Source organism: Gymnogyps californianus, chromosome 16 (genome assembly GCF_018139145.2).
Source record: "Gymnogyps californianus isolate 813 chromosome 16, ASM1813914v2, whole genome shotgun sequence".
NCBI classification, from domain to species: domain Eukaryota; kingdom Metazoa; phylum Chordata; class Aves; order Accipitriformes; family Cathartidae; genus Gymnogyps; species Gymnogyps californianus.
This window is the reverse complement of record NC_059486.1, coordinates 1,836,310-1,852,866: the sequence shown is the minus strand read 5'-3', so window position 1 is coordinate 1,852,866 and position 16,557 is coordinate 1,836,310. Positions and strand designations below refer to the sequence as shown.

The following is a 16,557-nucleotide window of genomic DNA, read 5'->3' as shown; positions in this document are numbered from 1 at the left end:
CATCCCAAACCCCGACCCCTCGCACGGTACAGTGAGGTCCTGCCTCTCACAGGACATGGGCTCTGCTTCCCCCCCCTTCCCCGGCGAGCCCGGGGAAGCGGCGAAGCCCCCCTCCTCGTCGCGGGGTTTGTGCCGAGTCAGGTGGCTGGCAGCCAGCGCAGGCAAGGACAGGCTGGGGCTGCAGTGCGGGCGCCGGAAAGGGGCTATTTTTAGCCATCTCGGTTTTTAGCCATCTCATTTCCGCGGTCCCAAGGCCCTGCGGTGGGGAGGGAGGGCAGGAGGGAGGCAGCACCCCAGGCAAGGGGACGTACCAGCAGCAAGATGGCTGCCAGAGACAGGGGACAGGGCTTGCTGCAGCCCCCCTGGGTCCCCCCATCCCAGCCCTCCGCACAGACGGGGCACAGGCACGCTTTTCCTTCAGAGTTCAGCGTTTAATTCTTTTGGCTACAAAACCTTCAAATGAAACCCAAAACCTCGGAAAAGAAACTGAAACGGTGGGATGGGGACACTCCTCCCGCGTACAGGATGAGGCCCAGCCCAGAGCGATGCCCAGGCGGTGCTCAGCGATGGCTGAAGAACCCCTGAGGGTAGTTGAACTTGAAGGGTTTCAGGCGCATGGGCCCCCTGGAAGAGGAGACGAGGGAGAGGTTGACCCACGGGGGTCAGGAAGCCCACGGCACCCACAAAAAGGGTCTGGTCCCGGGGTACTGCCCAGCTGTAGGGTGCAGATCCCCAGGAGCAGCTAAAGGAGAGGCTTCAAGGTTGGCACCAGGGGACAGCAGTGCCACCAGGGTCCCTGCCAGCACCCTCACCCCCCACCCAGCTCCTCACTGCCCCAGGGTCCCCCCACCCCGGGCGCCGGGCTCTCACCTGACCAGGCGCAGACACATCTTCTCCTGGGGAAACTCCTTGGGTCCCTCCACGGTGGTGTCGTGGGGCTCCGTCTCCAGATAGACGTCCAGCACCATGCACAGGCGCTGCAGCTGGTTGGTGAGGAGCTGGTAGCCCGGTTTGGGTCCCCACAGCTCCTTGTAGTTCACGTTGACCTCGCTCTCCATGGCCTGGCAGAGGGATCAGTACGGCACAGGCTTGGGTCTCCGCTCTGCCCTCCCACGGTTGCATCCGGCAGGTCTCACGGGCCTGCCCCGAGCTGCCCGGCCACGAGCTCACCCCAACGGCTCGCTTATTATGGACACAGAATGGCTGGGAACACCCCCAAAAAAGCCAGCGGTTCTCCAGCCTCCTCTCCCACCACCCCGGGTTACCCGAATGTTGTCATCGTTGCTGCTGGTTCGCTCTCCTTTCCAGTTCAGGCACAGGCTGAAGATGGGCGGCAGCGTGGAATAACCGGGGTTCAGGACCACGGCGGCCTGCAGCTTGGCTGAGCAGGGCAGGGAAGAAACGTCACCCGCAGCTCACGGGACCTCCAACCGGAGGCATTTCCCACGAAGAACCCCAGAAGCTGCCCGGGGGCGTCCGGTGTGGGAATTAGCAACTGCCAGGGGAAGGAAACGCACCTACCTGTTCCCCTTTCTATCAGGGCCATGTAGTAGAGGTGAGTGTCTTCAGCCAAGCCGGCCTCTATCACATCTTTAGTGTAGGGCAGCTCCTGCGAGGAGAGGCAAGAGGAGGAGTGAGCAGCTGCCGGCGCCGCGTGGGAGCTGGAAGGGATACGGCCTCGTGCTCGGCCCCTACCGCGTAATCTTCGTAGGGAATGGCAGCCCACTTCACCAGGCGCGAGACGATCTTGGTAGGGAAGAGATGCTGGCACTCGCTGGAGACTGGCACAACGCCGTGCTCTGAAACCAAGGACAAGGCCACCTGAGCAGGGGAGGGCTGGGGACAGAGCTTCGTCACTGTTCTGCGGGCGGGGATGCTCCAAAACCGGGACCGGGGGCATCGTTACCCTTCCGACACCTTCATCAGGTGGCCAGAGAGGAGCAGCGGAGGCCTCGGCTGCGATCCCACTGGAACTCGCAGCCTTGGCAGCGCACGCCTGGGCTGCTCGACAGGCGCACGACAGGCGTGGGCGTGTGGTTCACCTCTCACCGCGGCCCGACTCGATTCCCAGTCCCAAAGGGGTGCTGGGCACTGAGAGGGGGGGGCACAGCCTTCCTCTCCCACCCAAAACAGGGCAGCCCTCGCAGCCCCGCTACTACCGAGGACGGAGGGAACAACTGGGAACGCTGAGGGTGCCACTGCAGATCCGTAGCACCATTAAAGGTGACATCAGTCAGCTCTTCTCTGCAAGAGGAGCCTGCTACTGCACCCCGCATCCCCAGGCACGGGGTGGGGAGCCAGGCACTCACCCAGCGAGGCAAACTGCTTGTGGAGAGCCAGGCGGGACTGCAGCCTTGTCCGCAGCAACTTCACAGTCAGCTCCATGTGGCTGGCGCTCAGCGAGTTGTCCGCAGTGACCGTGTGCTGTGGGCAGGAGGGGCCGTCACCATCACGCCAACCTGCGGGCCCCCACTGGGGACCCCACGGTCCAGGAGCCACCCCACCCAGCCACGGGGACAGGGACACGCTCGAGTCACTGCTCGGTGCCCGTAACAGGGCTTAGACTGTCACACGCCGGAGATAAAATACATCGGCGTGGCCCCGCTGCACCGATTCATCCCGACTGAGCCTGCGCCAGCCAAGGGTGCGCCGTGGTTTGGGAGCGGCTGGTGCCAGCAGGAGCTCTGGGACACGACAACCGTCCCCAAAACCTCCCCAAACCCCAGCTCAACGTTCTAGCGGAGAGGGGAGGGGGTGCGACGTGCCTGAGGCTGATCCTTGGGGAAATGCAGGCCGCCCAGCTTCTGCACCCACACGTAGGGGTGCCCCAGCTCCGTCACGTAGTCGCTCAAGGTCAGGATGCTGTGGGGACAACGAGGAAGGGGTTTGCCACCCCAGAGCATTCCCCCCCCACCCCGTCACCCCACCGCCCGGCCTGCGAGCCAGCCAGAGGGAGGACGTGCTTCTTTTGCCTGCACCCCAAGCCATGCCCGGTGAGCCCACCCGATGCCGACTGGCAGGACACCGGCTTCCCGGCCACCGAACCCTCCCTGGCAAGCTGGGGAGGGACACGCCGTGCCGGGAGCCGGGCACTCACGCCAACCGCCTGGGCGAAGCTGCCCCAGCCGTGTGGGGCAGCACCCCACTCACCCCACTTTATCGAACTGGAACTGGTTGGCCGGGTTGGGCGTTTTCCTCCCGTGGTCTCCTGGATAGAGGCAGTTGAGGAGGGAGTCCGGGGAGAGCAGGTCACTGGCAGAAGGAGGGAAGAGATGAATCAGCAGCAGCCTGGGCTCCACGTCTCTCTGGGGCGGCCACTAACAGGCTCCGAGCCCAGAGAAGGGGATTACGAGCTCCACGAGATGGTTTTAAAGACCAGAATGGCTTTCCCCTAATTCCACTCCAAAAGGAGATCTGTGTCCTCCCTGGCTGTGAAGAAGATAGAAATCACAGGGCGCCAGCTCCACGGTTTCCCAGGAAGCTGCTCGCTCCAGCGCATTAACTCCAAAACCTGCCGATGGGTATGGAGAAAACACGGCCAGCATAGGCAGGGCACGGCCCGATGGCTGTTTGCCACCCGACAAGCTTAAGCAGAGGAATTCTGCTTAATGAAATAAAATTCTTCGTGTCTCACTGTACTCACGAGCCCGACCAAGCATAAAGGGCTGTGGGATTTGAGGTGTGGCTCAAGCCCCAGCCTCGCTGGTTTGGGGTAATACAGCCAAGGGCAGCTACGAGGGAGGGAGCACCCTGCACGGGAACTCTGCGGAGAGACTCTAGCTGCTGTCACGGAGGGGTTTGGGTACCTACAGGGAAAAGAGAACCCCAAGAGGATTGGGAGGCCTCACACAGGACAGGCTGGGAAGCAGCTCTTGCTTCCAGGTAAGCCCAGACCAGCCTCTCCCACCTCCCTTCTTCCTCAGGCACCTCCTCCTGGCCCAGGGAGAGCCACCGGAGAGCTGGCAGCTGATCGGAGCTCCCTGGGCAGGCGCCCACGGCTGCCGTTTCAGCTATTCCTCACACAAATCAGGCTCCAGGGTTCTCTGGGGAGCCCAGGGAGAGGCAGCCGCATCTCCGGCGCTCAAGACAAGGTGACCCGCAAGAGCGAGCGGGTGAAGGGAGCTGCCAGGCACGGGCTGCAGCGGGGAGGAAAGCAGTTTGGCTGCAAGAGGGCGATTGAATGCGACAAGCAGGAGAGGTTCTCCCCCAGCTCCTGACAGGTCTGGCACCGCTCCCCTAAGAGGTTCCCAACCTCCCTGCCCCTGGCTTGTCACGACAGAGGGAGAGGAGGAGGAGGATGCCTGGGCTGCGGCAGCCTGGCAGGGCTCCTGGCAAGGTCCTGGAGCTAAGGGGAAGGATACTGCGGGGCAGGGGAGCGGATCGCCTTGAAAGCGCTCCCCAGGGGCAGAGATGGAGCTGTGCTCTTTGAGGTCTCCTTTACCCATCAAAGGACAAGCCAAGACAGCATTTTGAAACCGCAGCTCTGCACAAAGGCCCTTAAGGCGCTGTCCTGGTTTCGGCTGGGACAGAGTTAATTTTCTTCTTAGTAGCTGCTACAGTGCTGTGTTTTGGATTTAGTGTGAGAATGATGTTGATAACACTCCGATGTTTGAGTTGTTGCTAAGTAGCGCTTATCTTAAGCCAAGGACTTTTCAGTTTCCCGTGCTCTGCCAGCAAGCAGGTGTGCAAGAAGCTGGGAGGGAGCAGAGCCGGGGCAGCTGACCTGAACTAGCCAAAGGGGTATTCCATACCATGGAACGTCATGCCCAGTATATAAACTGGGGGGAGTTGGCCGGGCGGCGCGGATCATGGCTCGGGAACTAACTGGGCGTCGGTCAGCGGGTGGTGAGCAATTGCATTGTGCATCACTGGTGGTTTTTTTGTTTGTTTGGTTGGTTTTTTCCCTTCCTCCCCCTCCTTTTTTGTTATATTCCTTTTCATTACTATTATTATTATTTCATTATTACTATTGTTAGTATTATATTTTACTTTAGTTATTAAACTGTTCTTATCTCAACCCACGAGTTTTACATATTTTTTTTTTTTTCCCCTCTTTCCTCCTCCTCACCCCACTGGGAGGGGGAAGGGGGAAGCGGCTGCGTGGTGCTGAGTTGCTGGCTGGGGTTAAACCACGACAGGCGCCCCAGGTAAGGCTACGTGAGGGACTGAGGTTAAAACCTCACCTGCCAGGAGCAGGCAACTGGGCGCAGGAGCTACGGCTCAGCAGAGGGACATTGCCACCACATGCCACTCTTGGCACTACATCACCCTGCCAACCGGTCACTCTGAAGAGAGCACGGCAGGACAGCGGGGCAGGGCGTTCGTGGCAAGTGGAGGGGTCGCTGCCCGATGAGCTCCAGGCTCAGTGTCCCCGGGGCTCTCCTCACCCGGCACTGATGGCGGTTGTCATCTCAACGGCAGTGGTCACCTTGGCTTTCACCGTCATGACGTTGAGGTTCATCAGGTAGTAGAAGGTCAGGTGAAGCACGTTCTCATCTGCGCCAACAGAGAAGGGGCAACATCGCAGTCTGCTCTAGCTCGGAGGACCCTGCAGAGGGGGATATACATGCCCCTCTGCTAGGACAACAGCAAATGGGGCACAGAGGCAATGTGGGGAGTAACTGGCAACCGATGCACTGTAACCTCTAACGCCGTCCCAGCAGCATTTGCCAGGCTGAATCTGTCATGCCCAAGACCCCACCACAAAAGAGAAGAGCTCCCAACTAGAGGGAGAAAGCTTCAGAGCAAGGTCACGCCACCCGCTTGGGCGAGAGGAACTCCGGGAGACAGAGCTGACAAACCACCTTGTTCAACCTCCCCTGGAATGTCATGCTCATCCCTGCTGGGGCAGCTGGGCTGAGGGCAGGAAAGCCTCTCCGCACTCCAAGCTCTCCCCGAGGATCCCACGCTGCTGCCGGGTTGCTCCCTGACCTGCTGTCACACACCCTTTGTGCCCCTCTCTGCCAAGGGCGACCAGACCCCGCTTACCTTTGCACTTCAGGTCGACGGTGACGGACAAAGGGTGTCGCTTGAGCATCTCCTTGCGCTTGTCGTCCAGCTGCACGCCCAGGGTGGGCCTGCGCCGCTTCTGGGGAGGGCGAAACAGAGCTGTCAGATCCTTCTCCTCCCGCTCCTTGGCAACCCACAGTTGTCCCCCCCACCTCCTCTCCCACTCCTCTTTCTTTCCAGTCTAGTTCTCCAATCCCCCAGTGCAGTGGCCACGGAGCAGCGCTGGGGAGGGAGGGGAGCAGGAAACCCTTGCCCTGCTGCAGGGCGAGGACAAAGCAGCTCCAGTTCTTGTCGTTCCTTCAGCTCCCAGGAGTGTCCTCACCCCTGTGAGAAGAGGCCAAGGACCTACTGGCCCCAAAAGCTTCCCCACCGCGAGGGGCAGAAGCTGAGGCCCTTCCCTTTAGCCTTCCCCACAGCAACAGCCCGATACACCGGGCGCTGCTGCTGGGTGGTGGCGGCACAGACCTCCCGTGCGTTTCCATGCTGGGGACAGCCAGCACCTACAGCCTCTCCCCAGCACCCAGAAGGTACAACCTGTAGCGCCTAAACACCACCCCGAGGGAGCACTGAACAACCCCCGGTGCAGAGCTCAGCTCAACGCTTTTGGTAGATGGCAGGGGATGGACACACATCGCTCCCCGCCGGACGCCAGCCTCCAGCCAGCCTCCCCGGCCCGAGGCTATTTATACAAAGTGGAACAGCTCCAGCCGGAGAGCTGCGAGGCAGCCGCCGCTGCTGGGTGGGAAGCGAGCCGGGCAGATTTGTACCCCGGCTCTCCTGCATTCGGGACAGAAACTGGAAACGGCACCTCTCCCCTCCCAAGAAACGGCTGGATTTAACGTCAGTGCACCTCTACACACGCTCACAGCGCGTAGGGACCAGTTCCCAGCCCCACTCAGGCCCAGCTCCCCCAGCACCGCCCAGTTAGCAGGCGCAGATCGATGTGCCCACATGATACGGTGCTGGGAGAAGGGGACAACGCTATCCCTTACCGTGGTCTGCTCCTCCTCTGCGTCAGAATCGCTTTCGTCATCTGCGCAAAGAGAGGGGTGTAAGCGGGGACTGCCTGGGGCTCAGCAGTTTTCCCACAACCAGCAGGATTACCAGCCCTTTCTCCAAGACCACAGCTCCCCCAGACATCACCCTCCCCCCAAAAGCAGGGCCCTAGCAGGACGCAGACACACAGGAACGTGTCCCCAGTAGCAGGGGTCACTCCAACAGATGAGGGGCTGTGAACATCTCTCCGGAAGGAGGAGCTGGGGACAGAGGGGATCAGCTGCCAGGGTCTTCAGCCAGCAGCGCAGACACCAGGCGCTGCGCCATTTCAGCACCCATTCACTTCTCTACGCAACCCCTCTGCCTGCACAGAGCAACAGGCAGCCTGCCTGCGGCAACACCACCCCAACTCACCCTGCGAGTCCTCAGGCGGCTTGTACAGGGCTTTGGCTTCCTCTACGCTCCCTTCAATGGCCACCACAAGCTTCTTATCTACAGAGGAGACATGAAAACTAAGCTACGAACCCCACTTCTGTATGAGAAAGGCCCAGCCCCAGAAAGCTCCCGCTTCACGGCTGCAGGAGGCAGAGCCCCATGGCAGAGGAAGCTCAAATGAAGGGTCAGTGGGAAGAGGCAGTTGTCCAGAGGGCTCCATGGGGCCACCGCAGGGCTGGATCTCCTGGGTAGGACGGGGTCAGAGGAGGGAAAACGCTGGGTTTGCGAGGGACTGTCCCTGGAAACCATAAAGGCCAAATCTTTATCGAGAGCCAAGAGGGGTCGGGGTCCGGCTGGCACAAGGCGGGAGCGAGGAGCTGGGTCATCAGGGCTGCAGGTACTCATCAGCAGGGCCCTGGCGTGGCCAAGTGCCACAGCGTGGTCCTTCCACGCTCCTCTGCCGCCTGCCCCACTCCCAGAGCGCCGTGAGAGCAGGCGGGATTGCAGCTCTCACACTACGCTACAGCCCTCTCCATATAGGAGATGCGGACGGCCCAGGGGGATCCGGAGCCCTGCTGGGAAATCCCTCCTGACTCAGGGAGGCTTCAGAAAGCCCCTCGAAATCCAAAGCTGCCTAAGGGGATGAAGGCTTTCAGGTGAGCTGCGGGGAAGGGCCTCTGCGAGGGCAGGCAGAGGTACCGCCTGCTCTGGAGTCACCACCACCCACGGGTGGCACAACGTAGCACCCACCCCACTGGGTGACAGCTCTCGGGAGGCCGTGTCAGCACCGAGCCAGCTCGCAGGCTGCAGGGACGTCCCTGCCAACCTTGAGAAGGGGGGAGCAGCGGTAGGAAGCGAGCTTCCCAGGTAGTTCTTCCAGCGAGGGAGCTGAGCAAACAAGGTTTCAAATGCTGCTGTCTCATTGCGCCGGCCCTGAGGCCACCCCGCTGCTCTGGGCTCAGCAGAATCCTGCAGCAGAGCAGATGGGATGAAAAGGACCTCCCAAAGTGTCCCCAAAGCAGTGTTTTGAGTGAAATCTGGCCCGGGGGGAGAGCCCCAGCTGGTGACAGCCCCTTGCGGTGCGGCTGAGGACTGCGCTCCCCCCTCGGTGCTCACCGCAGGCCTGGCCGTAGGCACTGGCTTGAACGAAGAGAACGTAGAGAGGCGGCGGGAGGTGTCGGGCTGTCTCGTACTGTTTGTGCGCCTGGTCGAAAGGCATGAAGAGATACTCCTGGACAGGCAGGGAGGCCTGGGGAAACAAGAGGGCTCACCTTCGTCATTGGGAACAGAACTGATCGCCATCCTCATCCCCTCCTTCACCCCAAGGCAAGTGGAGACTGGAAACCAGTATAGCAGCCATGGTGCAGGGTTAAACACAGCCACAGGCACGGTGAGCCCCCAGGGAAGGGTTGGCAGCTCTCCTTTGCTGGAAAACTTTTGGATCTGAAAATAACCCAGTTCCTTCTCCTGTTCTTCCCTCCCAAGGCAATCACAAGGGGCTGGAACTGCGTGTCGCTCTCGAGGGAAAGGCCCATTTAACGACTCCTCCATCCGCAGTTCTGCAGGAATTGCCGCATAAACAAGGAGACTCCAGAGGAGTCTCGGCACGAGGCAGATCTACCCCTCGTCCATCCTGACGGGGAGCGACACGTCTCCAAAGCAGAATCAGCCCAGGCGCTGCGCCTCTCTAACACAGCCCTCGGAGCGTGACCTCAGCTCAGCCCCGAAGGCCTTCTCCCCTTCCTGCAGAGCTCAAGTACCTGCATGATGCTGTTGAGTCGAGGCTGGAGGCTGCTCAGATACTCCTTCTTCACCTCGATCTCCTTCAGGATCTTCTCCTTGCTGGTCAGGCACTCCTTGTACTTCTCTGCCAGCCTAGGGGTGGGAATTCGGTTACCGGCACAGCTACAAAGCCTGCCGGGGCCCACCTGGGGCCCCAGCTCTCCTGACCTGGCAAAAGTCACTGCAGGAACCAGGAGAGCTCAGACACGGTGACAAATAAAGAGCTCTTAATGCCAAGGGCAAGCGGAGGCAGAAAGGAACCGATTAGAGCTGGAAAACAAACAGGGAAAGAAAGTGGAAGCTCAGCCTCGTGCTGTGCTCCAAGAAGGGACAGCAACCGGATCCTCCCTCAGCAGATCCGCTCCCACGCCGGCTGCTGCTGCCAGCGGCCACGCTGAGGGAGCCCTGCTGACCCCACCAAGCTCCTGAAGAGGCTTTTCCACTTCGCATCACCAGAGTCACCTCACGTCACGTCAACTCCTTAGTTAAACTCATGAGAGTTGAGGTTTAAAACACTAGCAAGCACTCCTCTAACTGGGTAGAAAACCCAGGAAAATGCAAGTTCACCATGATCCTCCGAGCCCTGGATACAGGCGTGTTTAGGGAGAATCTCCTAAAAATCTCCTAGAAATCGTTAAATCTCCTTATTGCTGTTGATTGCAACCTCTTGCCCAGCAGGAGCGGGGAAAGCTGGGTATGGAGGCGTGCTGCCCAGGACAAGCCACCACCGCGGCAGGGGGAACAGCGGTTTGGGGAGCTCACGCGTTGCCCTCTCAGGACCCCGCTCCCCCAGCGGACGAGAGCACCCGCAGCGCAGAGGAACCCCTCTCCGAGGGGGAAACAACAGCCCTGACATTGCAGGACTGAAACGCTTCTGCTGCCAAGCAAAACTGTATTTGTGTTGGGTCAACGTACATCCCAAGAGGGTCCTACACAACACAGTTTTGAAGTCCAGCTTTCAGACACCTCTACCGAGCTCCTCGAATCAGAGCCAGTGAGAGCAGCAGAGATCCCTGCAACACCATTCAGGAGGCACCTTTCAGAAGAGTCCAAAGCAAATCCAGTACTCCACATGGTTGCACAGCTAAAAACACCAACGTGACAGTTAGGGATGGATGCTAACAACCCCAACAGCATCAGAAAGTGCCTGAAGCACTACCGGCATCTGCTCTTGAGGCAGCCGAAGAGGCTATTTCCCAGCACAACAGTGACAAGAGATGAACAGCGGCGTTCCCTAGATACCGTGGGGCGAGGACCGGGAATTGCAAGGCTTCGCAGCAATTCAACGTGCAACCGCGGGACAGGCTCAGTTCAGCTCGTCTTTGCCCGCTACGCAGTTTGCAAGAAACAATCATTTTTAAGGAGAATCCTCAAGAGATCTCCAGGTTGAACGCTCCTCTGCAAGTGCGTGCCGCAGGCAGAGCCGTCCGGAGGATCTCGGCTGCAGCACGAACGGGTGCCTTCCACCAGGCAGAAGCAGCTGGGTTTGAGGTGAAGGGTCTGGGAGAGACGAAGCACGAGGTGTTAGAGCCACGCAGCGCCCACCCACAGCACCTCTCGCTCGTCTGCTCTGCCGAGCTGCCCTGCTCGAGCGCAGCGTCTACCGGCAGGTTCAGACTGATCTTTCCGGAAGGCTGGTCTCGGCTTCTGCCCGGCTGAAAAAGCTGCTGGCTGTTATCGGAACACAGGAACGTTGCGTCATGTTTGCTTTTTGCATGGGGCAAGAGTCGACGGAGCAGCTGAGGGACCTCGGGGGTTAGAGCCTGCATCGAGGAGGCGGCTGCCAGCACCAGGACAACAGTGCCTGCCGCAGCTCAGCGCCGCGCAGGCAGCTCCCCACCGTGGCAAGCGTTAGGAGCACAGGCAGGCAGGAACGGCAGCAGCACCGGGCCGTGCCACCAAGTCAGGCTGGCTTGATTTTGCTCCTTGCACCACAGCAGGGCAGACAAAACAGGGATCGCGTTGCCTGCGTGGCACGTCTTGCAGAACCGGGTTCTGGATGGAAGCGCGTAACCGCCCATCCTTCAGTATCACCCCTACGGCAGGCGGCGTCCCCGTTCTCTGCGGCAAGAGCCTCCACGCAGACGCTGGGGAAACATCAAGCTATAAAATTCATTTTCTTCCCTTGATACTCAAGAGCCAGCGCTGATGTTCACTGCCTCAGTGAGAGAACATGTGGGCTTATCAGGAGAGCCAAGACGCCTTTGCTGTTATCACCCAGAGCACACTGCGTGGTCCCAGCCGGGCAGCCCCTCTTGCACAGCGGCTGCGGCTGGCTCGGGGCTTCTCTCGCGCTGGTTTGGAGGTTGCTCTGCTCCGCAGGATCCCCCGGGGCTCTCTCCCATCAGGTAGGTGAAAGAAAACTCCCTGATCTATGAAACAAGGATCCTACCAAGCTCAGCTCTACACAAAGAGTGATCCTCCACGCCGAGGCCTCGGTTACACAGCAAATCTGTCACTTGTTCTACGCCGATTATTTCAAGAGGGTGTTAAAACCTTTATCACCCATGTTTGCTTCACCCAGTAGCTGCGCAGCTCACTGCCGGGGCCTGCCAAGAGCCCTGCAGCTCAGCGCCAGATGGGCTGACACCGAACCGAGACGCTGCTGACACCGAACCGAGACGCCGCTGACACCGAACCGAGACGCCGCTGACCCACCTCTTGCGCTGCTCCAGCTCCCAGTCCAGGCGGGCCAGGGTCTGCTGGTGGGGCTCAGACAGGGTGATGGCAGGCCGGCTGATTTCGGGGGGGGCCTCTTTGTAAAACTCCTCCAGGCTCACCAGTTCAATCTCCTCATGTTTTGACCTGCAAGGACAGATGGATCAGATCAGGGAAGGGTGGGAAATGCCGCAGCACGGCCAAACTCAACCATATCTCACAGGAGAGCGGTCAATGCCAACGCCCTGTGCCCAGCTTCACTCTGCTACGTGAACCACCACAGTATCAGCACGCTGAACCACGGCAGAGGAGAGGAAGGTCTGAACAGGGTCCCTCCTTTCACAGGGACACCTTCCCCGCACAGTTAACCAAGCGCTGTTTGAGGCATCAGTCTAAATGATGAGCTCAGAGCGCTGCCTAAGCAACAGGCACGATGAAAGGCTTGGCTTTTGGAAGAAAACTCCTCCCGATATCCAGAGGCCAGAGAGTCCTTGAAGAGACCAGCATGGCCGCGTCTTTGACATTTACCTGTTTTCTCCTCCACTGTCCCTCTAGCACAACAGATGCCTTCTTCCCTCTTCCCTACACGAGCCTCTTCCCCTGTGTCCCAGCACAAGAACTCTGGGACACTCCGTCTCTCCTGCGTGGTGGCATCTGGAGCACCCGCTCTCCTCCCGCAGCGGGCTCAGGCATCGTGACACGAGACCCCAAACGTTCGAGGCCTCCACCCCATCTCAGACGCACCGTCGCTCCCTCTCCTCCCCAGCCAAACTCACTTGAACTCCAGGCACTTGGTGATCTCTTTCTGCAGGTGCATCACCTCATAGAGCAAGTTTTGGAGCTGCAGGTGATACGCGTCGACCTTCTGCTTTGCCTGAAACACAGACACGGCCGTTATCTTCCTCCCAGCAAACACATCCTGCAAGAGAGTCACCAACACCCCCCCACATACACCATACCAGCTAGGGACAGCGGGTTTTAGGATATGCAACAATTTTGGGGGGGCAAAAAAAAGACATTTTCAAGGACTGGGAAACCAAACGATCGTGACATCAAACTGATTCTGCTCCCTTCCAGCAGGTTTCAGGGACAAGGCACAGAAGAGGGCAGACCTACTGGGGCACACGGACCGAGTCCCCTCCCGTCCCCGTGCCTCAGTCTCCTCAGTGGCACAACGAAAATAGTGTTGTTCGTGAACTGTGAAAAGCTCTCGGAGAACCCTAGGTGAGGAGCTTTGGGGCCAATCGTATACGCATTTCTCAGGCCTGCAGCACACCAGGACTCTTGAAACGGAGCCTTCTGACTCCCCGTTATATTTGAGACAGAAGCAGACACCGCTCCTTCGTTATTCATTATAATTACAGCTTCTGCTGCGCCACAGCAGAGTCTCCTGATAAACCTCTAATTGAAAAACCACAACCTGGCTGGTGTTTAATTCCTCCCACGCGTGTGCGCCTGCATCCATACACACAACAGGCAGAAATGGCACCGTCTCCGATCCCACTGAATCCCGACCTGTATTCGTCACTCCCCAGCCCTCTCTGTACCTCGTGGGTTTGATCTCTCCCTTTCTTCAGCCGAATATGAGCCAGTCGGTTGAGCTTCTTTAGGGTCATGAAGTGCACGCAGCTCTGAATCCGTCGCTCGTCTATCTCCGAAGCCTGAGCGGCAGGAGAGAGGCGTTTGAAGCAGGAGACACGACTGGCTCCACAAAGCCCCTTTGCTGCAGGGACTTCCTGCGAGTCCTGTCACAAAGGGAGCTCTGCGCTTTGCTAAGGAGCCACGATCAATGTCACCAGGGCTTCCGAGGGAGCCTCCCGCTCCCAGGCTCACAGGTCACCCGCTAGAAATAAACAGGGGGCTTGCCGGGCTCACCCTAGTGATTTTTCTCAGCGGTAGGAACAGAGGTGTTTGAACCTGAAGCGCCCACCCTGCCGTGCAGAGGACGGTGCGGGCGGTCGCAGCCCAAGCCTTCCCCAGCCGCGACCGAGGCTGCCGGGCCTCCGTGGGACGGCGAGAGCCCGGCCACCCCCACTGCAGTCAGGAGGGGCTCAATTCCTCCCCCAGGAGCCCCCGCCCCATCAGCATGACCCATCAGGGGCCCAGACATGCTTTAGAAGAACTCAGTCTGCATAATGTCTGCTCAGTCAAGACCAATGCCTCAGCTAAATCGTATTTTACTTCAATTGAGGGAAGCTCTTCCATTTTCCTGACTCTCCCCAGATGGCGGCACGGCTTCTGCTCCCGTTCCTCTCAGACTAAGGAAAAACGTCAAAGAACAGAACACATTAAACCAAGCACCGAGACTTCTCCTTACGTTGTCCTTGATGCCTCTGCTTTTCAGCTCCTGGATTTCTGCCATCAGTCTCTGAAGCTCCTGGCAAGTCTCTCTGTAGAGTTCGTAGTCTTTGATAGGGTCACGGAGATCCACCTCGCACTCCTCGCTGTAGTACCTAACATCCTGCAAAGGCAGAAAGCACCTTCTACGGCTCGTTCCTTCCACCTTCTCTGGAAAGGGCGCTGGGAAACAAACTGCTGGGTCTTGATTCCTGGCTCTGTCCGTTAATCCCATGCCCGAGGAGACTTTACACACGGGAGAGGACTCAGTTAACAATCCCGGACACAAATACCATCAGGCATTAAAACGCCTGGGAAGTTCAGGCTGCTTCTTACGTAGTTATTGTAAATTTAAACCGGTATCTGTCCTGCACCAGATATATCTAAATTACTACAGAGAATAAACTGGGGAAAGTGACTACTACTTCAACCCTCGTCTCCACTTTGGCTGAACCCGGGTGACCCTGCTGCTCACGGGAATGTTTTAGGACAACATGCAAACCCCCGAGGGACCTTTCAGCCTTGTGCTCACTCTCCCTATGCCTCCAGCGGAGCATTTGGACTCCTTGAGCGCTGTGTTTCCTGAAGGAGATGGAAGCAGGTTCAGAAATTCAGAGCGGGAGTTTCAGAGGCACTGGGAGCTGGCTCGGCTCCGGGGGAACGCTCCCACAACTTCCCGAAGGGGAGAATAAGGCCAGCAAAGAGTAGGTGTGAGAACAGCCCATGGGAAGGCAGGACACAAGCACCCTGCCGCAGCACGATGGCTCTGCCCGTGCACGTGGGCAGCCGGGTGCCCTACCTGGTCGGCATCGGCCTTGCCCCGCTTGCCCTCCTGCGGGCCCCCATCCGTGCGGATCACTTTGGGCTTCCTCTTCTTGCTGGAGTCCGATGACATGGTGCTGCCAGTCAAGGACTGGGGGACAAGAGGCAAAGCTGTCATCTGCGGGGGGGCCAAAGCCGCCTGGGACCGGGGCTATCCTGGGCTCCCTCCCGCCAGCCTGCCTTGGACTCTGCACTTCTCCCAGCCCAGCAAGCCCCTGCGCCTCCGCCCCACCAGCTTCCCCCATCCCAGCTCTCACCCCCGCCATGGACCCCCAGCACAACGGGCCCGGGGGCCTCCGCTCCACCGGAGCCCTCCCCGGCCCCCCAGCACACCGGGCCCCGGGGCCTCCACTCCTCCAGAGCCCCCTCGGGCCCCCCAGCACACCGGGCCCGGGGCCTCCGCTCCACTGGAGCCCTCCCCGGCCCCCCAGCACACCGTGCCCCGGGGCCTCCACTCCTCCAGAGCCCCCGAGGCCCCCCCGGCACACTGGGCCCGGGGGCCTCCGCTCCTCTAGAGCCCCCCCGAGGCCCCCAGCACACCGGAGCCCCCCCGGACCCCCAGCACACGGCACCGAGGGACGTCCCCCCACCTCAGCTCGGCCCGGCCCCCCGCCCGCCCGCATACCCCGCCCCGGCTGTCTCGGTTCGGTTCTCACCGCGCCGCTCGCCTCAGCGCCGCCCGCCTCAGCGCCGCCCGGAAGTGAGGCCAGCGGAACAAACGAGCGCGGCGCGGAGCGGCAGCCGCTAAATGCGCCCCCTAGTGGACACGCCTTCCGGAGGACCGCGAGCAACGAGCGGCAGGGGGCGTGGTTTCGGGAAGGGGGCGTGGTTTTGGGAACGGGGCGTGGTCAGCGCCCCCACCGACCAGCCCTCCTTCGGGGGTATGGGGGGGGGCAGCCCCGGGGAACGGGTCCCCCCGCGGCGGGGGCACGCGTGGGCTTGGGGGGCTCCTGGTGCAGCAGGGTACCCGCAGGCATGGTGGGGCCCTCGGCTGGGGGGGCCCCAGTGGTGCTGGGGGTATCCATGGGCTTGGGGGGGACACGACACACATGGTATGGGGTCCCCAATGGCACTGGGGGCACTCAGGGGCTTTGTGGGGGGACCTCGGTGTAGAAGGGCACCCACGGGTGAGGGTCTTTTGGTGCAGGGGGCACCCATGGCATGGGGTAGGATATCCCCCTGGGTGAGACCAGGTTGGGGGGCTACTCCCTGTGCCAGGGGGGGCCAAGCACCCCCAGTGCCCCCGCCCCCGCCCCCCCCCCTTTCCGGAGAGTGCCAGGCTTCAGCATATTAAATATTTAATTGGCAGGAAAGGCACCCACTGGGCCCATCAGGAATAATTAAGACTCCCCTCCACCCACCCAGCCCTGTAGCCTGCCCAGCCCCCCCGGGCAGCGCTATCCCCTGCCACACCTGGGGACCCGCCGCAGGATGGGGGGCTCCCCCCTTCCCCTCCCCGGCTGCAGCCCCCTCCCCGCTCTCATCCCCCACAGGGCACCCCAAAATGGGGTGGGGTGG

General features: G+C 60.3%; 1 protein-coding gene across 2 annotated transcripts; it reads right to left on the bottom strand.

Annotated features, from left to right (window-relative positions):
- Window positions 1-416: 416 nt before the first annotated feature.
- Window positions 417-16,059, bottom strand: THOC5 (THO complex subunit 5). 2 transcript variants are annotated; one of them, XM_050906539.1, is made up of 20 exons: window positions 15,696-16,059; window positions 15,017-15,130; window positions 14,198-14,341; window positions 13,428-13,541; window positions 12,657-12,754; window positions 11,881-12,027; window positions 9,201-9,315; window positions 8,557-8,689; window positions 7,420-7,497; window positions 7,002-7,042; window positions 5,989-6,088; window positions 5,388-5,496; window positions 3,151-3,252; window positions 2,766-2,862; window positions 2,310-2,424; window positions 1,696-1,799; window positions 1,522-1,609; window positions 1,266-1,381; window positions 871-1,061; window positions 417-624 (listed from the first exon to the last, which is right to left on the bottom strand). In XM_050906539.1, the coding sequence occupies exons 2-20, from the start codon at window positions 15,110-15,112 to the stop codon at window positions 561-563; spliced, it is 2,052 nt and encodes a 683-aa protein (XP_050762496.1). In that variant the 5' UTR covers window positions 15,113-15,130; window positions 15,696-16,059; the 3' UTR covers window positions 417-560. The 2 variants fall into 2 exon arrangements, with proteins under 2 accessions (XP_050762496.1, XP_050762497.1); XM_050906540.1 differs by lacking the exons at window positions 15,017-15,130; window positions 15,696-16,059 and adding an exon at window positions 14,750-14,799.
- Between the last annotated feature and the right edge of the window lie 498 nt (window positions 16,060-16,557).

Bases quoted from the DNA above. Each gene is read 5' to 3' on its own strand.
- THOC5 (XM_050906539.1), bottom strand. From the start codon at position 15,112: ATGTCATCGGACTCCAGCAAGAAGAGGAAGCCCAAAGTGATCCGCACG. The intron at 12,755-13,427 runs GTACAGAGAGGG...TCTGTGTTTCAG, and splicing joins GGAGAGATCAAACCCACGAG to GCAAAGCAGAAGGTCGACGC. The intron at 1,062-1,265 runs GTAACCCGGGGT...TCCCTCTGCCAG, and splicing joins GCAACGATGACAACATTCGG to GCCATGGAGAGCGAGGTCAA.